This window comes from Procambarus clarkii, chromosome 67, assembly GCF_040958095.1.
Source record: "Procambarus clarkii isolate CNS0578487 chromosome 67, FALCON_Pclarkii_2.0, whole genome shotgun sequence".
NCBI lineage: Eukaryota > Metazoa > Arthropoda > Malacostraca > Decapoda > Cambaridae > Procambarus > Procambarus clarkii.
In genome coordinates, this window is record NC_091216.1 from 29951572 (window position 1) to 29970702 (window position 19131).

At 41.3% G+C, this 19131-nt stretch overlaps 1 protein-coding gene across 1 annotated transcript in view; it reads left to right on the forward strand.

Annotated features, from left to right (window-relative positions):
- Positions 1–19131, forward strand: part of Zyx (lipoma-preferred partner zyxin) — a 65670-nt gene that overhangs the window by 43396 nt on the left and 3143 nt on the right. The window contains 4 exon segments of the mRNA XM_045757323.2: positions 12393–12648; positions 16207–16376; positions 16719–16897; positions 17413–17533. Of these exon segments, the coding sequence (XP_045613279.2) occupies positions 12393–12648; positions 16207–16376; positions 16719–16897; positions 17413–17533 (726 nt within the window).

Consider the following 19131-nt stretch of genomic DNA (forward strand, 5'->3'; position numbering starts at 1 on the left):
ACCTTCAGGCCGGCCCCTCAGCTCAGGTGCGGTATGTACCACTTTTTTTTCCAGCGGACATTCTTGGCCCGCGGTGGTGCTCCTGCAGTGGAAACACGCTGGTAACTGTAGCGCATCTTCGTGATGATGAGTGTTGCTTTTTAATACACAGAGGCTTCATTTTGCTATTCTTATCTCTGCCCAATTCACCCATAACACTCAACTTTAATCATTTTAAATTATTTGGGATTCGAACTGGAGTGAAAGCCGTGTCGGGTCAGCACAATACCACGTTTCTGTGAAGACATAAAGTAGAATGCATACCAGACAATTTAACAAAAAAAAGTTGTTCCCACTAGGTGGGGAACACTAGGGTTATATTTTTGTATTGCATTGCGTGTATTATGGTATGGTGGAGCCCGGGGACGGTGACTCAGCAAGGTGAATAGCCAGATGGTTGGCTTGATGAGTGTGGAGGACTAGGGGGGAAGATGCCCCGGCTGGGTCCTCGTGGCCTGCCCGCTCTCCACTTGCTTGAACCCCTTACCCGGGACGCCAGAATGATGGAGGGCCCAGAGCCTGTAGTACTCGGGTACCCTTATTAACGTTAGTGAGGTTGGAGGGCGGGTTAAAAAGTTGGGGGTAGGTAGCCGTAAAAGGTTAGTGGGAGGAATGGGTGGCGAGCCAGACACTGTGGCCAGACAGGGGTGACCTGTGGCTGCTGCTTGCAGCATCTACCGCCCGCCACGCTCAACACGCCGCCCTCTCCTCTACTGCCATCCCTCACCACATGACGAGGTCAGTGCTACTGCACCTGTCACTTGCGCGCTCTTCCCCAGTACACCCCCCTCCCCCCAGTACACCCCCTCCCCCCAGTACACCCCCTCCCCCCAGTACACCCCCTCCCCTCGGACATGTAGCAGGCAACAGGGGCATCGTGGGTGTAGATGCAGGAGCTGTGCTTCCAACCATTACATTACCAGTCCATACCTGCAGCTGCGCGGGACTCGTCTTCAACCCATCGGCGCCTGCAGTCCTGGAATCTTGGCGACATTCGTATCCGGTGACCTTTATGCTAAGGACTGACTTGAGCGTAAATATATAAAAAACTGTCCATATTTGTGAACGGTTGCTTTAGGAGGCAGAGTTAATGAAGCTGAATTATTTTGGTTCGCTTTGTTGGTGTTGAGTTTCTCAGCAGCTGTGAAGAGGCTTTAGGGAAGAAGGTTCATAGGGGAGAGGGAAAGTCTGTAAGGGGTAAGATATAAAAAGGAAGAAAATAAAGCGGCAGAAGAGAGAAGGTAATGGGGAAGACAGGATGGAGAGGGGGAGGGAGAGAGAATATAGTTAAGGGTGGAGGGGGGGGGGTAAGAGACGGGGTCATTTGGCGCCATAAATATTCAATAATTATCAACATATATCCAGTAGAATTGATTTACCATTGATGGTGTTTACCGCTATAACTGTTGTAAGCGCGGGGTTCACCCACCCTCCGTGACACGACTCTGTTGTCCCCGTTACCTTGCCATGATTTCGGGGCTCAACGTCCCCGCGGCCCAGTCCTCGACCAGGTCTCGCCCGTGGCGGAAGTCACTGCCACGATTCACTTCATGGATGCGTTTAGCATAGTCTTCTCTGGTTGAAAGGCATCAGGTGAGAGGGGATGGCGGGCCGTTATATCGCGACCACTGGGCTCGCCGGCAGGAAAATTAACATTCTTAGTCAGGTGTCCGTTGGTCATACGAGGGGCAGTTCTTCTGCCCTTTGAAGGTGGTGGTCGTCCAGGGTCGGGGTTAGGGAAGGGCTGGTAAAGCATGTGTACCCCTTTTGTTAACGCTGGTCGCCACCCATCATCCACCCTGGTAGTCACCCGTCGGTAACACGAGGACTACCACCACAATGCCTGTACTTTTCAAATCACTTGTACTCTCCTGCCTTGTTCTTGCTCCCCTCGTCTGTACCTATTACAGGGAATGTCTTTTTCTCCAAAGTTGAAGGCCAGACGCTTGGGGCTAAAGACCTTACAAAAATTTGCAAGGGAAATGGTCTGGGGTATGGGACGGACAAAGGCTGCTCGGGTAGGTCTGTGTTAAATGTGTTGGGAAATATTAGCATATATAAAGACCCCTATGTAATTTCCATGGATTAAAATGTGAACTATGACGTGATTTCCGTGGAATTGTTACAGAAAAGGAAAATGGAAGTGAATAAGAAAAGCAAAGCTTCAGAGACGGATTTGTTTCAGTGCCTCGTGAGAGGGAGAGAGAGGGGGGGGGGACAGAGACCCAGGAGACGCTGTGTACCCCACCTCCTCCCCTCCCAGTATTAAATATAAGGAATACAAGTAAAACGCGTAATTATTGGGGCAGTTTGGAAGCTGTCACTGGGAAATGAGTTTCCGACGTGTTTAACACCTTCTGTTGGGGTGCTGAACGACGTGGAATTACATGACCAATAAAACGTATATTCTGAAAAAAAAGCTGGACACGTAAATAACAACTAGGAAAATGTGACTTGTAAAGTACGTACGCGCGCGCACACACTCTTGCTCTTTCCTTCCTCTCTACAACTTCCCCTCCCTCCCTTATCTCCCTGCGTCCTCCACACTCCCACGCACCTATTCCACACGCGTGCAAACCGACATTTCACATACGCAATCTTCACTGAACCAGCAGTCATAATTATTACAGCATAGTTGGTTCAGGAGGTGGAGCGGCGTACAGTACCTGGCCTCGGCACCTTCCCCTCACGTGCACTCCTGGTCCTTGTACATGAGGTAGTGTCCCTGGTGAGGTGCTGGTGTGGAGTGCCACGTAGAGGTGTGGGTAGGCGGAGGGATGACTCTCCAGACCTGGGCCCAAGGCATTTATTTGGCTGGAAGTTTCTAGACCAGTGTCTCCTATGTTTCGGTCATTTGGTCGATGTTCTCTGGAAATTCACCGCTTCCTAACCTTGACTGGCCACACAGATGAGCTCAGCCAGGTGATTTAATTTCCACTTTGGTGGCACGACGTGTGGCGTTGTCACTCGTACGGGTGCTGGCGGGGTGCGGTGAGGCGGGTGTCGTACTCTTACGGTGTAATGTTTGATGCGTGCACGTGTCAAGAGCTGGATGACAAGGTGGGAGTGGTTTGATGGTAAATAAGCAGAGATATGCAGGGAGGTGGTAATTTGGCCGTGGGTGGTATAATGGGAGGACGTGGGACTTGTACCTAGTTGTGAATGAGAGGTGGAGCGGTGCGTGTACCGAGCACACAGCCATCTGGGCAATAGGAGCCTCCCTGGTTACCGCTACACCGGTGTTGTCTTCCTGCTGCTTGTGTGGTGGTGGTGGCGCTGCCATATAAGGTCATCTTGGCACATGTCGCTCCCTCGGCTGGAGGTCGCTGGGCTATCAAGAGCTAAGTTTAGACCAGTTTAGCTGTTGAACACCAACGCTGCTCTACAGTAATACACGCTACGTAACCTCACTAGATACCAGGCCCCTGCTTAATTTGTATGTGGAGGTGGCGTTGGGTTGGCACGGGGAGGTGGGGGGAGGGAGGAGAGGCAGGGGCACTGCGTCTCACACCATCACTCACTGCTCGCTGAGTAAAGTAAGAGAAGTGAGCGGCACTGTGAACACTGCTGCCAACGCCACAACGAATCCATGTGCTAAGCTGTCATCCTAATCGGGTACGTCCCGTGGGGTACCCGTCGCGTCACTTCGTCGTCATCACTTTCACTGTGGGAGCAGCCAATCACAGAGGGCAGGCGGGCATGCGTCATAAGTTACCTCACAGTGTTGAGCCAATGACGGTGGAGGGTAGGCGTGGTGGGCGGATGCTGTAGCAACCCATGTGGCGGGTTAGCCACCTGTAGTTAGCGTTGGTGTGTGGCGCGTGCTACTGTGCTCCTTTAACATCCACGTACACGTGGTGTCTACGTGTTGACCAGGTGGGTGAGAGTGAGGCAGGAATGTGGAGTGTGCAATTAAGCCGTGCACGGGCTGGAGGGTGGAGTGCGGGGGCCCTGCTCTCCTGGCCCGTCCACTCCACCTTCGAGCTCAGCCCGCACCATCGCCTAACTTCCACCTGGCACGTAACGATCTTGCCACCATGAATGTTGGGAGTAGTGCAGCGAGGCTGGTGCATGTTGTAGACGGGTGTGTGCGTGTGTGGAGGGGCGGTGAGGGCGCGTGTAGTTCACAGCCACGACTGCGTCAAGAGGGGAAGGGGTTCGCGGCGGGGCACTGGTAAAGCAACCTAACATTGCCGCCGAGACGGAGGCTGAGGTAGAGGCAAAGACACAGGCCACCTTCAGGCAGTGTAGTTAGGGTGGCGGGTGGAGTAATGGTGTGTTGTGTCCAGTATTTGTCTGGTATTGCAGTGAACATGTACCTGTGTGTTTGTCGAGTAGTGCTTGCAGGGTCGAGCAGCAGTTCCGTCCTGTTGTCTGTCACCCGTTGCAGTGGCTTCCAACCTTTTATTCCTAATACCTAAGAGATGAAACTGCGTATTGAACGAGTCTGCATCTCCTCCAGTTCATTCCACATATTCTATTAAATTAACGGGTGCCTTCATATACCTTGTATTTGAATACCTCATCTGTGTGTCTTGCTTAAAGCCGTGTGCCTTTATCCTGCTGCTTCTCGTGTCATGCATGTCTTGAACATGTTCCCCCTCTACGGATGTCAGCCTCTGCTCGTAGTCCAGCGCTGCGTGTCTCGTGTGCTGGGAGAGATGCAGCATAGACCCACAAATTTGTATGTGGTCTTAGTTCCTGTTATTGTATCTGATGTTATTCTCCCATCCACACAGTGCCTCATTATATACGCCTCCATTGTTGCTGTTTTCATTGCTAATAATATCACTAATGCTGTACACTAACCATGGTTCTATGACGAGACGTGTGCTCAAATATGGTAATAAAACGGCAATTATGGCAGAGAACTGTGACGAGCTTGGGGTATGCAAATTTGGTGCTGCTGCAAGGTGTGCAGCACGCTACTTCAGACTCGGTATGGTCCCCCTTGGATGTGACGTCAGGCTGCCATGTGTTTGTTTCCCTCGCTATTGAGGGAGTTGACGTCCCAAGACCAGCATACACAGTTACTTACCAGTGTCGAGTCACACCGCAGGTGGTGTTGATACTTGGGTCACATGGGAATAGTTGTCAACCATCATAGTCACATTAATAAGTAACGCAGTGGTTAGCGTAATTTGTTACTACCGATTGGTCCTAGGTTCGATTCCCGACGATGGAAAGACGTTTGGGTGTTCCCTTCCCCTTCCACCCCGATGCCTCTGTTCACCTAACTGTTTATAGTTGCCTGTGAATTGATCAACTGTTGAGGGTTGCACCTTGGGTAAGGTTAGTCGTTGGCCGGGATGACCTGGATAAGTTGAACAGGCTGTCTGTCTCCGACACAGGGCCGGGGAAACCATCAGAGAGCCCGTCTGTCCACGACGAGTGTGGAGGTGAGACATCTACTGCCCCAGCTGGCCTTCCCTCACATAGTTGTATATCTTGAGAAAATATTGAGGTAGCAAGGCGGCAGTGCGTGTCCCTGGGGGAGTCCCGGGATGGGAATTCGATCCCATTGTATGACCTCATTATTTTGATAGATTAATCACGTTTCTTGATATTTTAGAAATTATTCTTCAGTGTTGACCGTGGAAGATGTGGCCAATGGCTAAGATTCAACAAACATCATTGCAATCATTTACGAAACATATACATCGTTCCTCAATCGTGGTGGCTTTGTTTACCTTTAATAAACAGATTACGAGGCGCTAAACACTTCACAACACAAGGTTATTATTGTTACAAACAGCCTCTAGTACTTCGAAGATTATAAATTGATTAATAAATGTAAAGTTGCCTTGATTCTGGAAAGATGTGCAGACTTGGCAAGTGTTGCGTAAATACTTGATGAACCTTGAGCAAGGTAAAGTGTGGGTGTTGTGGAGCGCTGAGGGGCTGGGCGAGGCTACCACCAACCTCCCGCCTTTCTCAAGCTCTTCATAACATGAAACAACATAATTCATGACTAACCTGAGGATGACCTCGTGATCAACGAGGATACAATGATGACTTCTAAATCATCGTATTTTATAAGGATATTTTGTACATAAAACGACTTTTGTGTTTCATTATATATTTATTGAAATTGCTTTTAAAGTGGTTTTGTACGGATAAAACAATAACTTTTGTACACATTAATAATAATGATAGATTGGTGGTGACGCAAGTAAAAACATCCTGTGTTTGTTTCCTGTCCGTCGATAAATACGGTAAACTTAATTGAATGTCACACATGTAACACCCAACACAATGCTAGTAGTTATCAGGACTGACGAGTTTGATCACTAGTGATCACTACGCGTCTTAACTCTGTCACGTGAACTTGTACATGTACAGAACATTTTCGTGTTCGTGGACACTATTAGTTAGGATTGTTGAGGTCAGGTGGGTGTGTTAAGTGGCCTAAGCTTGTTGGAAATCGCGCACAGGCACCGCTCCTGTGCCAGGTAAGTCCACTGCGGGCTCACCATAGCCCGTGCTACTTGCCCCGTTCCTGTGCTAGGCAAGTTACGGGCTCACCATAGCCCGTGCTACTTGCCCCGTTCCTGTGCTAGGCAAGTTACGGGCTCACCATAGCCCGTGCTACTTGCCCCGTTCCTGTGCTAGGCAAGTTACGGGCTCACCATAGCCCGTGCTACATGGAACTTGTTCCGAGTAGCTTAATCTATAACAACAACAAAGATGTTGGAAATGGTGCGAGTTATGCATGACCTTCTGCAGAGTGCTTGTGAGTACATATCATTACCGTATTTGCCAGCGGACATGATGCATGTTTTTGATCGTCCACCATCCTTGTATATATTGTAATTTAAATGTGCAAGATCATGTTTTTTCATATAAAACGACTTGAACATCACTTAAATATATAATGTAATTGATTTTCCTACAAAATGTGTACAAACGTGCGTCTTGTACGCCGGTAAATACGTCAATGTTTAATAATGTTATAATCGGTGAAACTTTCTAGGTTGAACTTGACAGTATAACGAAGGCTTCGTTATTTTTGTTATATACACGTGTTTTATACATTGGTGGAGCATTTGTTGAAGATTCTCTGGGATGGTTTCTAGTTAAAACGGAAGGATACTCTATAAGATAACATCTCTAGGGAGGGGCGGGCCGCGCCAGCAGCGTCACTCTCCACCATCAGCGGCAACACTGCGTGTCGGGATCATCACCATCATCCCTCTCTCCATGTTTACTGTAGTATTCCTCTTAACCTACAGCCAGAGGGTTCAGGGGATCGGTGTTCTCGCGGCCCGGTCTCTGCCCATACAGGCATAATTAGGCTGATGTTCAAATGTGACATAATAATTCCCGCTAGAACCACCACCATTATTGGCACACGTTCACAAGCATACTTGCCAAAAGATGTTAATTTCCAAAGTGGCGACGTAAAGGAAGTCATGTGACACTTACGTCGGTGCAAAGGGTCTTATCCTAGAGAATTTGTAGGTTTTGAGTGCCGGATACTGTCACGACACCAGAAGTACCGGGTCTTTGGACAAACACTTCCAAAGTGTTTGTGTCAAACTAAAACCTGATCTGAAAGGAAACTAAGAGGAGAAAGCGTCAAGCCATTACGACTATACTAGTATAGGACTGGGAAGGGAACAATTATGACGTCACACCATGTTCATACCATATACAGTATGAAATACAAAATTGTATCTCTTATTTCGATTACGTTAGGCTAGGTTAAAGAATAACGCTGACGTAGAAGTGAACATTTTTTCGTCTTGGTCCGTGCCTCGACACCGACGGTAGTAAATAGTGCTCCCACCTTGGGTCCTTCTAATAATAATTACATAGACAGGTGGTGGTTGTGAATACTAGTGCTGGCTCTAGTTGCCTGCATCACTGTTGTGTTAAGGTCACGTCTGTTCGGTTTGAACAGCCTTGTAGTGCTCATCTGTAGATGTATTGAAGGTGTGCAGAATCGTGCCGTCTTATTTTCTGAGTGATTGGTGGCAATACCATGTACAGGCTGTGCTCACGTAATGCCATACGGGAGAGGATCATACACAATGTTAAAAATGGTAATACTATTTAGGTCACTGGTGTTGTCCCGTGTTTAGTACTGCTCGGCACTCGCTTCCCCTTTCAGAGCAGGAGAGACTTCTGAAATAAAAGGAATACAGAGAGCATATACGGCACGCATAAACACGATAAAGCATGGAAGATACTGGAAGGCCAAGTCCTAAATTTTCACAGTAAAATAACATACTGTAGCAAAAGATACGAAAGGAAATGTAGAAAGAGAACCAGTGGGGATAGAGGTGCCATATACAATCAAATTGTTGATAAATTGTTCGGCGAGATAATTAAGAGGAGAAAACACTTTGCCAATACATCCTTATAGCACTTGGAAGGGCTGAAACGACAAGGATTTGGGATATGAGGACGGAGAAGAGAAACGGTGCCCAACCACTTTGACCATCAGATATCAAACGCATACCTGCAAGAAGCGAGGCGGTCGTTGTACCGACCAGACCAAGTGGTTGGGAAATTGTTAGGATGTCTTCTAATATACCAGATTCAATGAAATAGTTGCAGGTCTACTTAAGATAGCTCCTTTTGTGTCGCGGATGAAATAAAAAGGCATATAGGGAGTGAGGGAGGGGGAAATGTGGATTGGTTGAATGTAGTAGTCGCCTCGGGAAGGTTGACGTTGTGGTAGTTATATAGAGCTGGTGGGCGGCCACGAGCGTAGGCTGCCACGCTCGTGGCCGCCCACCCATTTTTTATATTTTGTCCACTGGCGTCTTGTGAAGGGGATTAGTATCGGCAACCGGCTTCCCCCCACACACTCCTCCCTTGGACACAGGTGGAGGGTCACGTTGAGAGGGGGGGGGGGGAGGGGACATGGAAGGTCCCTGGACTTGATAATCAAGCTTTGGGACCAGTGCAACAAGAGCCGCGGTGACGCAAACCCAGTCGCCCCACAACCACCCGGCCTGCCTGCCTGCCTGCTGAGCCTCAACCTGCGGTGCCATCGGAGCATTGCGTCACTGAGGCTGTGTGCCCAGGCCGCTCTTCTCACTCACTACCACGTGTTCCCTCAGGCACGTACTTTTTTTTTTATCCCGACGAGTACACGAGTAGGAAATTAAGCTTAATCCATATTTTGTAGACCGAAAGTTCTCCATGTCATAGTGCCTTTGGAAACAAGAGTAACATTTACCAACTCGTAAGGTTACTGTAGTTTTCGTCAGCTAGGGAAGCTTTCGGTTTATAAGCCAACATGTTAAGTCGAGCGTGCGCGCTACAAACTCTCAGAAATATTTCATAAATAGGTTTCGGTATATTTTGCACCTTTTGTGAAACTAAGATAAATATCCACCAAGAGACTTGGTCAGGGACAGGACCAGGCCTCGTGTATTGCTTTCTCTAACCACCTCAAGGTAACCTTAAAGTAGACATTCTTCAGTGTCTTCAGCAATTAGAAACACCGGTAAATTATTAGGGTTAAATCTGTAATTACCTAAGTGTAGTTACAGGATGAGAGCTACGCTCGTGGTGTCCCGTCTTCCCAGCACACTGTCATATAACGCTTTGAAACTACTGACGGTCATGGCCTCCACCACCTTCTCACCTAACTTGTTCCAACCGTCTACCACTCTTTGCGAAAGGTGAACTGTGTGAACGTTTCGCTGATGGCATCATGTGAAAATTTAAATTGTTTAATGCTGTATATTGTGCATTGGTGTGTGACCGCCCTCCTTAATTTATTTATCTATCTAATATACAAGAGTTCTTACATTCTTGTGTTTGTGCTGGGATGATTGAACATCAGATCTTGAAAAAATATATATATATATATATATATATAATATATATATATATATATATATATATATATATATATATAATATATATATATATATATATATATATATATATATATATATATATATATATATATATATATATAATATATATATAATAATTTTTTTTTTTAGGGGGTGGTAGGTAGGGAATAGGGGTGGTAGAAGAAAATATCAGTGTTCAGTGAGGATCCACAAGGTCTTCTGAGTACTCTTTATTTTCTTCTCTAAGGCTATGGGTCCCTACACTAGCACCAGAAGTGGTACCCCTTCTAGGTTTAAAAAAAATATATATATATATATATATATATATATATATATATATATATATATATGCGAACAAGCCTGAATGGTCCCCAGGACAATATGCAACTGAAAACTCACACCCCAGAAGTGACTCGAACCCATACTCCCAGAAGCAACGCAACTGGTATGTACAAGACGCCTTAATCCACTTGACCATCACGACCGGACAAAATGAGGTGATAGCCGAGGCTATTTGAACCACCCCACCGCCGGCACTCGGATAGTAATCTTGGGCATAGCATTTTACCAAATCACCTCATTCTTTGGGGCACACGTGAGGAACACACACATATATATATATATATATATATATATATATATATATATATATATATATATATATATATATATATATATATATATATATATATATATATATATATATATATATATATATATATATATATATATATATATATATATATATATATATATATATATATATATATATATATATATATATATATATATATATATATATATATATATATATAATATTAAATATTACCGAAAAAGTAAGATTAATAATTCTAACACGAATTTTCTCAATCTTTCGTACATTACGCTTCACTGTTGGAGGTAAATCAAAAATCACTTCTCCAAAATTCATTTTTATTTCTAGTCTGACGCGACACGGGCGCGTTTCGTAAAACTTATTACATTTTCAAAGACTTCACAAATACACAACTGATTAGAACTTACGTCTCTCTGATATTATATCTACATTTGAGTGAGGTGGGAAGGGTGATGTGGCATTAACACAAGACAGAACAGGAGGGGATATTAATAGGGTATTAAAAGTATCAACACAAGACAGAACAGAAACAATGGGTATTGAATAGAAGTGTTTGTAGAAAGCCTATTCGTCCATATTTCTTGATGCTTCTATATTGGAGCGGAGTCTTGAGGTGGGTAGAATATAGTTGTGCAATAATTGGCTGTTGATTGCTGGTGTTGACTTCTTGATGTGTAGTGCCTCGCAAACGTCAAGCCGCCTGCTATCGCTGTATCTATCGATGATTTCTGTGTTGTTTACTAGGATTTCTCTGGCGATGGTTTGGTTATGGGAAGAGATTATATGTTCCTTAATGGAGCCCTGTTGCTTATGCATCGTTAAACGCCTAGAAAGAGATGTTGTTGTCTTGCCTATATACTGGGTTTTTTGGAGCTTACAGTCCCCAAGTGGGCATTTGAAGGCATAGACGACGTTAGTCTCTTTTAAAGCGTTCCAGACACAAAACAGAACGCTTTAAAAGAGACTAACGTCGTCTATGCCTTCAAATGCCCACTTGGGGACTGTAAGCTCCAAAAAACCCAGTATATAGGCAAGACAACAACATCTCTTTCTAGGCGTTTAACGATGCATAAGCAACAGGGCTCCATTAAGGAACATATAATCTCTTCCCATAACCAAACCATCGATAGATACAGCGATAGCAGGCGGCTTGACGTTTGCGAGGCACTACACATCAAGAAGTCAACACCAGCAATCAACAGCCAATTATTGCACAACTATATTCTACCCACCTCAAGACTCCGCTCCAATATAGAAGCATCAAGAAATATGGACCAATAGGCTTTCTACAAACACTTCTATTCAATACTCATTGTTTCTGTTCTGTCTTGTGTTGATACTTTTAATACCCTATTAATATCCCCTCCTGTTCTGTCTTGTGTTAATGCCACATCACCCTTCCCACCTCACTCAAATGTAGATATAATATCAGAGAGACGTAAGTTCTAATCAGTTGTGTATTTGTGAAGTCTTTGAAAATGTAATAAGTTTTACGAAACGCGCCCGTGTCGCGTCAGACTAGAAATAAAAATGAATTTTGGAGAAGTGATTTTTGATTTACCTCCAACAGTGAAGCGTAATGTACGAAAGATTGAGAAAATTCGTGTTAGAATTATTAATCTTACTTTTTCGGTCCATATTTAATAATATATGTCTACAGGAAAGACTGCTACCAAAATATACTAATATATATATATATATATATATATATATATATATATATATATATATATATATATATATATATATATATATATAAAATATTTTTTTTTAATAAAAAAATGCAGTTATGGAACACTATAAATTTTTATTTTAATTTAACTTTTTTATTTAAATAATTTCCATAATTTATGTTGTAAAGAGTTCCTGGAATTCTATCTTAAATATATTGAATCAACTAAACCCAATTTTGTTTGCAGAGCTCTACCTACGAATCTATTTACGAACCCATTACTCCTCGACCCTCAAGTCAAATGTCGAACAAATCAGGTTACAGTCTTTATGGGCCATACACATCGCCAAGAGCCAGAGGTTTGGCTCCGGCTCCCACAAATCAACCATTGCTCAATCCTGATAAAGCTGGCAAGGAAGCCGAAGTGGATGCACTTACTAACCTCTTAGTGCAATCCATGGATAGTACCAATGACCCAGAGTTCTTTGGTGCGTATGACTCGTGTATGTGCATCTCGTTTTTTGTTCTTAATTTAGTTTTAACCGTTAAAATTCTATTAATTGCTTTAAGTTGTACCATATTCCTGGTCATTTATCTTCCTTACCTTTTCTTATGTATGGGGTGGGACCTGTACACAAGAACAGGTAACAATAAGCAGTCCTGCATAAAGTCTTACTAAATATAACTCAATAATCCTAAATATACTTGTGTTCTGAACATTTGGCGAGTGAAAAGCTTGAATATAAAGACTGATTTTAAATAACTTTTTAACATTTCCCTCTGCTTTCCATATATGTGTGTGTGAAGGACTTGGTTAGTATATACAGTACTTAGTTTTAGAGGTGTACTATTTATTGATATTTTGATCAATACTTTTGTTGCCTTTATGCCCAATGCTGATCCATCGATATTAAAAAAAAAAGATACCCAGATTCTGATAGTTTTTATTAGTTTGTAATCGACATACTGAATTTGTAACGCTTGATCATTATGCTAGTCATACAACAACTATTCTTGTGGAGTACATTAAATGACTGTTGAATAGACTCCCCAGTTGTGATTACTGACTAGTAACTCAAATTTTTTAATGGGTGTTGTCTTACATAGTGGTTTTTAGGCTAGACATCTCACTTTTCCACTATGCTGAGCTTGAAACTTTGAATAGAAGTATGCATAGTACAAAATGTTATCATATTAAGATATCCTACATTAAATTTGAGAGACGAGACTAGAGGTGAATTTAAACCCATGTAATAACTAATTTTGTCAAGCAGGAGGGCTGGAAATGGAGGGGGGGGGGGGGGGGGAATAGGATCGAATTGAAAAAGCGGTGTAGGGAAAAGGGATTTTGGGAAAATAGGATGGGTGGTTGCAGGAATAGAGGCATGATTGGGTACAGGCAGGACTCGCCTAATTTTTCTTCCTGGGGGTTGAATATTGACTTTTTTGATGCCTCTTTGCCTTGAACTGACTGACTGTATAGTTTCCCAAGCCTATTGGGCTCTTGTCATATCACTTTTCTTAATAATGCATTACATTTGTTAGCTATATAACTATATAAAAATTTTCTAATATCCCTGTGGCCTATTTGGGTACTTAAGTTTCATTTTTTCCCTTGTTTGGAAACCACTCATTCGAAATAATGTCCTTGTTTGCCCAGTCATTTCCCCCCAGAAAATGCCTTTTTGTATTTGTCTTCCATAGCTCTGTCTTCTAGTGATGTGAGGTTTAATTCCTTCAGGCTTTCCTCATAACTTAATCTGTCTGGAAAGGGTGAGATGATTGGCCACCAATCTTTACCTGTTCACCATCAATAATTGGGAACCTGGTTGTAAGTCAATTGACATAGTGTTCGACAGAAAACTGTTAAGATAAAGCTTAATATAAACTGATAAGATGTTAGAAGTCATCTGCTCGTACAGTATTCTCATCTGGGCAAAAAAGAAAATAGTATCGAAGTGTCGGACAAAAATTTACAGATGCCTATACTATAATGCGGCTAAAATAGGTTGATATTACTGATACTGACACATGGTACACCTCTACTTTTTGTTCATAACCCATTTCCATTATGCATGATTTATCCAGATGATTGTCTATAATTCAGTAAGAGCTTAAGAGCTCATTCATTGTCCTTCTCTTATGCAATGTTTCTCCTCTTCTTTATCTGAACCATCATAAACTTCCAGTCTAGTTTGACATGTAAGTACTGTACAGTATTCATACCATCCTTCTCGGCTTACTTTCACACTACCGAGTGACTTAGCATACAGTATATTACTTTTTACTTTCCTCTAAAAATTATCATAATGCTTATAATATTGTACATTTCTTTTAATTAAATTTGTTTAGTTATTTGTAAGTTCGATATTTATAGTTTATACAGATAAGTGGCAGTACATTTTAACATTGACTGAATTAATACTTTTCCATTAACTATAGCCTTAAGAGCCATTTGCAACTAATTCTTGTCATTTTACTTTTAACTTAAAATTTTGGTATCAAAAATATGAAATATCTTTTCCAAATGCCTATACAGGATCTAAATTTAAAAGTTTATTCTTTGTTTATTTAGTTTAACATAAAATAGTAAAAAATAATCGCAATGTGATGAAATGATGAATAAATATAGAAGCTGTGCGAGGGAATGGAACCCATGCCTCTAATTACGCGAGGTACATGCACCAGATATTTATTCATAAAACAGTATTGTTCTTGTCTGGACCAAAAAAAAAAGTAAATTGCTTAATACCTCTTGCAACCTTTTTTTTCGTTCATACATATTATCCTCTGTAGGAACACATTGAGGTTTGAGTTTGTTTATAAGCTGGCCTGAGCTTATGGTTCCATCGAGTCATGGTAGACAGGCCATGCTTCTGAGCCAGTCATATCACACAGGTAGGAACATATACAGAGTCCAGGAGCACAGTTCCCAAAAATTCTAATTTTTTCTCTAGTTCTCCTTTTATATTGTACTATAATTATGCCATTAGAAACCTATCTATGGTGGCCTTGACCTTCTCAATTTTAGATTCTATTCATTTTTCAGAGGGTAGGCACCCAAAGCATTTCTTGTACTGTAAATGTTGTCATTTTGTTTTATGATCACTGAAATTGTTTGTCTTGCTGTAACTTTTTTTTTTTTTTTTTTTTTTTTTTTTTTTTTTTTTTTTTTTTTTTTTTTTTTTTTAATTTGAGCAATCTACCTGGCTAATACATTTCACATGTCATGGGCTATAGTGAGAATTGATCTCACCAACCCAAAACAACTGCCTAATAGCTCAAATTATGTGCTTGATTAATTAACTCATTTGTCATTCATCATTGTTTTGCACACTTGGTCTACTATTTCCAGAGTTAACACTGCTGCATTTATACTAGAGTACCATTTTTTGACCCTGGAATATATAGAAAAAAAAATATATATATAATATATATAGAAACATTGACCAATGTTGTCACAATATTGTAACTGATTTGTTAAAGATTTTTCCTGAGAATGTAAAACCAACCACTGGGCTGGACCGTAGAATGAGTTTCACTACATGCAGGTCGGGGTTCAATCCTCGACCATTAAAGTGGTTGGGCACCATTCCTTTATCCCCATCCCATCCCAAATCCTTATCCCTTCCAAGCTCAATATAGTTAATAGCTTGGCACTTTCTCCTGATAGTTCCCTTCCCTGAGAATGTATTTAATGGCAGCATTCGGTTAAAATTGTCACCATTTTATTGGGATTCTAGGGGATACCTTATTTTATTACCATGCTGTTAAACTGACAGTAAAACTTGGATATACTGTACTGTACTATACTTGCATATTAATTCATCCAAGATACTGAATATTATACACAACACTTACCATCCTATCATTTCTGCAAATTAGTCATGCAAAAGCATTTTGTATCATCTCTAGCATGTTGGCCATCTTTCTAATTTTGATGTTTTTTTTTTTTAAATGCTCTAACATTTTTTTATACATTCTGCCTCGATTAGTTTGATCAACTGTTGCAAGCAGTTGTTTAATCCGTCTTAAATAAAAAGGTTATGTACTTGTTGCAGGTATCTGCACCCGATGTGGGGAAAAAGTAGTGGGCGAAGGGACTGGGTGCACTGCAATGGAACAGGTGTACCACATAAAGTGTTTTGTTTGCATTGTATGTCATCTCCAGTTGCAAGGAAAGCCTTTCTATGCACTTGATTCAAAGCCTTACTGTGAAGATTGCTACTTGGTGAGTACATGTGTAAACAGCCCCTAATATAAGGGCATCAGATGTCTGAATTTTTATTAACAATGTAAGTGATGTTTAATTCATAATGGTACTCATTTTCAACATGAAATACAGTATATTTATAAATCTTGACAGACTGCATTTTAAAATGGTTATACTCTAATACTAAAGTTTATTTAATATCAGTAGGAGGTGCATATTTTGAATAAATACTTTTACCTCATTTGAAATATCTGCCTTTACCCACCAAGATTACTTGGTTTTTTCCTTTATTATTTGGCAGTTTGTGATAAAATGCCATAATAACAGAACAAACACTAATTAAATATTGTTTCTTTGCAGAACACTTTGGAAAAGTGTTGTGTGTGCACCAAGCCCATCCTGGATCGAATTCTGCGTGCAACAGGAAAGCCCTACCATCCACAGTGCTTTACCTGTGTTGTGTGTAACAAGTCTCTTGATGGCATTCCATTCACAGTTGATGCTTCCAATCAGATTCACTGTATAGATGATTTCCATAAGTAAGTTTACTTTGTTGAAGAGAGCAGCAAGTGCTGGTGGTGATGTAGAAAAACATAAGCTGAGAGTAGAACTTTTCTAAGTATAAATTATCCTATAATCTATATTATTTATAAAATAAATTATCTTGAAATAAATGCTACTCTCAACTTTGTGTCTTGTGGTTCTGTGTAACATAATTATTTATTTACTGATGAAAATGGGTTTTGCTCTGAAATTTGTCTTAGTGTTGTATTCTATAAAGTTAATTTAATTAACTATTAATTTAATTTTTTTTGTTAAATTGTGATGACGTACTAATAAGACATGAATGTTTTATTCTTGAAACTCCTGAAACTCTTAAATGTACATAATTTAGATTTTTTTGTTTTTCACCCCACTTTGTTATGGTAACTTAAAGGCCGGTGTAGATTATTTTGATACTATCAGTTAGAAATTGTATTATCGAGTCATTTTGGATAAACTTGTTTACAGAATTATCAGTGAAAACCAATGAAACTTTTCTAATAAATTGCAGAAAGTTTGCCCCTCGATGCACTGTGTGTACAGAACCCATCATGCCTGAACCAGGGAAAGATGAGACTGTCAGAGTGGTGGCACTTGATCGCTCATTCCATGTCAACTGCTACAAGTGTGAGGTACAGCATTGGTTTCATTCATGTTGCTTGGTCATCATTTTATTTATCACTGTTAATGTGATTAATTCATGTCCAAAAAGGATAACAATGTTAAGAGAATTGAAGAATAGAAACCATATAATAAATAAGGTAAGGTAAACCCCTAAAAAATAAGGCATTAAGAGAATCGAGTAACCAAAACATTTCTGAGTGGCTCCTTTCGGTAATGCCCCAAGCCAAATCCAAGCTCAGCCCAGTACACTGCTCACACCAAGCTATAGTGAAGATGTCCAAGGAACTTTTTAAATGTACACATACATAGGGAGGAGAGACGGTCGAGAGTAGCTCAGTTCTCCACCAGATTATTATGGCGCTCCAATTTCCTCCCTTCTTGATCGGCTGCAACCGAGTGCAGGATCATTTCCTAGTATTAGACAATATGTAAGGTGCTAGAGAGGGGAAACCAGAGGTGTACTTAGTGCAGCCACTTGGTGGTGGTCAGTGAGCAACCAATTTTGGTGGTCACCTTCAATGCCAAGTAAGGAGATGGAAAGGCTTTGAATTTTGAGTTAATATATCATATTGAGTTGGATTGTATATTCTCTAATGACTCTATAGTGTACATAATGACCCTGCAGGGACCATTTGAAAAGTTCCACGTGGTGCAAGTGTGTAGTCTAGCCTAACTATGCATGATCCCATCTAGGAACACCAGGTATTTATTTATGGAACAGAGGAGTTATCTGCTCAGGAACTTGCTTTTTGTAACTACACTACACCACACACACTTGTTTGTTTGCTTTTTGTATGTAGTCAGCCTTATATTAAAAAAATACAATCCTGTTTTGAAGAGATGTTCAGAATTGCAACAATGAAACATGTATAACGTTAAATGGGAACACTGAATGAACATATAGAAGATTGATTGTTGTTGAAACTAGTATGAGATGACGAGAGCAGCTCGGGTGATTGGTTGAAATGTGACTGCAATGACTATGATTGAATTGGTTTTTAGAGCAAGAATCAATGGAAGAGAAAATATGCACCGATTCTCTAACTGCAACTGTAGTAGGTGTTGATTGGCTGTATGGAGAAATTATTAAATAGTCAAGCAATATAATTGGAATGGTTGTGAAAAATTTGTTAGCTGGTCTGGCAAAATAGTGTCGCGTTAGATGACCACATATTGAATAACAGTACTGTATAGTGTTTACAGTAATGTTTATTATAGATACAAGAATCGGTCACCTTCTGTAACCTTAGGTGCATGGAACACTTAACAATTGAGAAAGTACCAAAAATAGCTGTAAAACATGTAATTGATTTAATGCGAGGTTTACAGTGTAAGGATTTATGTAGGTCAAATATTTGCAACAAGACAGCTAGATAAATGCCTGTTACAGCTTTTGCGGATCTGGATGAAGTATATGATGAACTAGAAGCATATTGAAGTGTTTTTATGAAGGAGGTATAAGATGCTTTGATGTTCATGTAAATGTAGGCATACATAAAGGTTGTGGAAATGTTATTAATGCATTTAAAGAACAGTATTGAAGAGGGGCATAAGATAAGGGGCAAGATTTAAATATTTACAATATGGAGAGTTATAGGTAGCATTT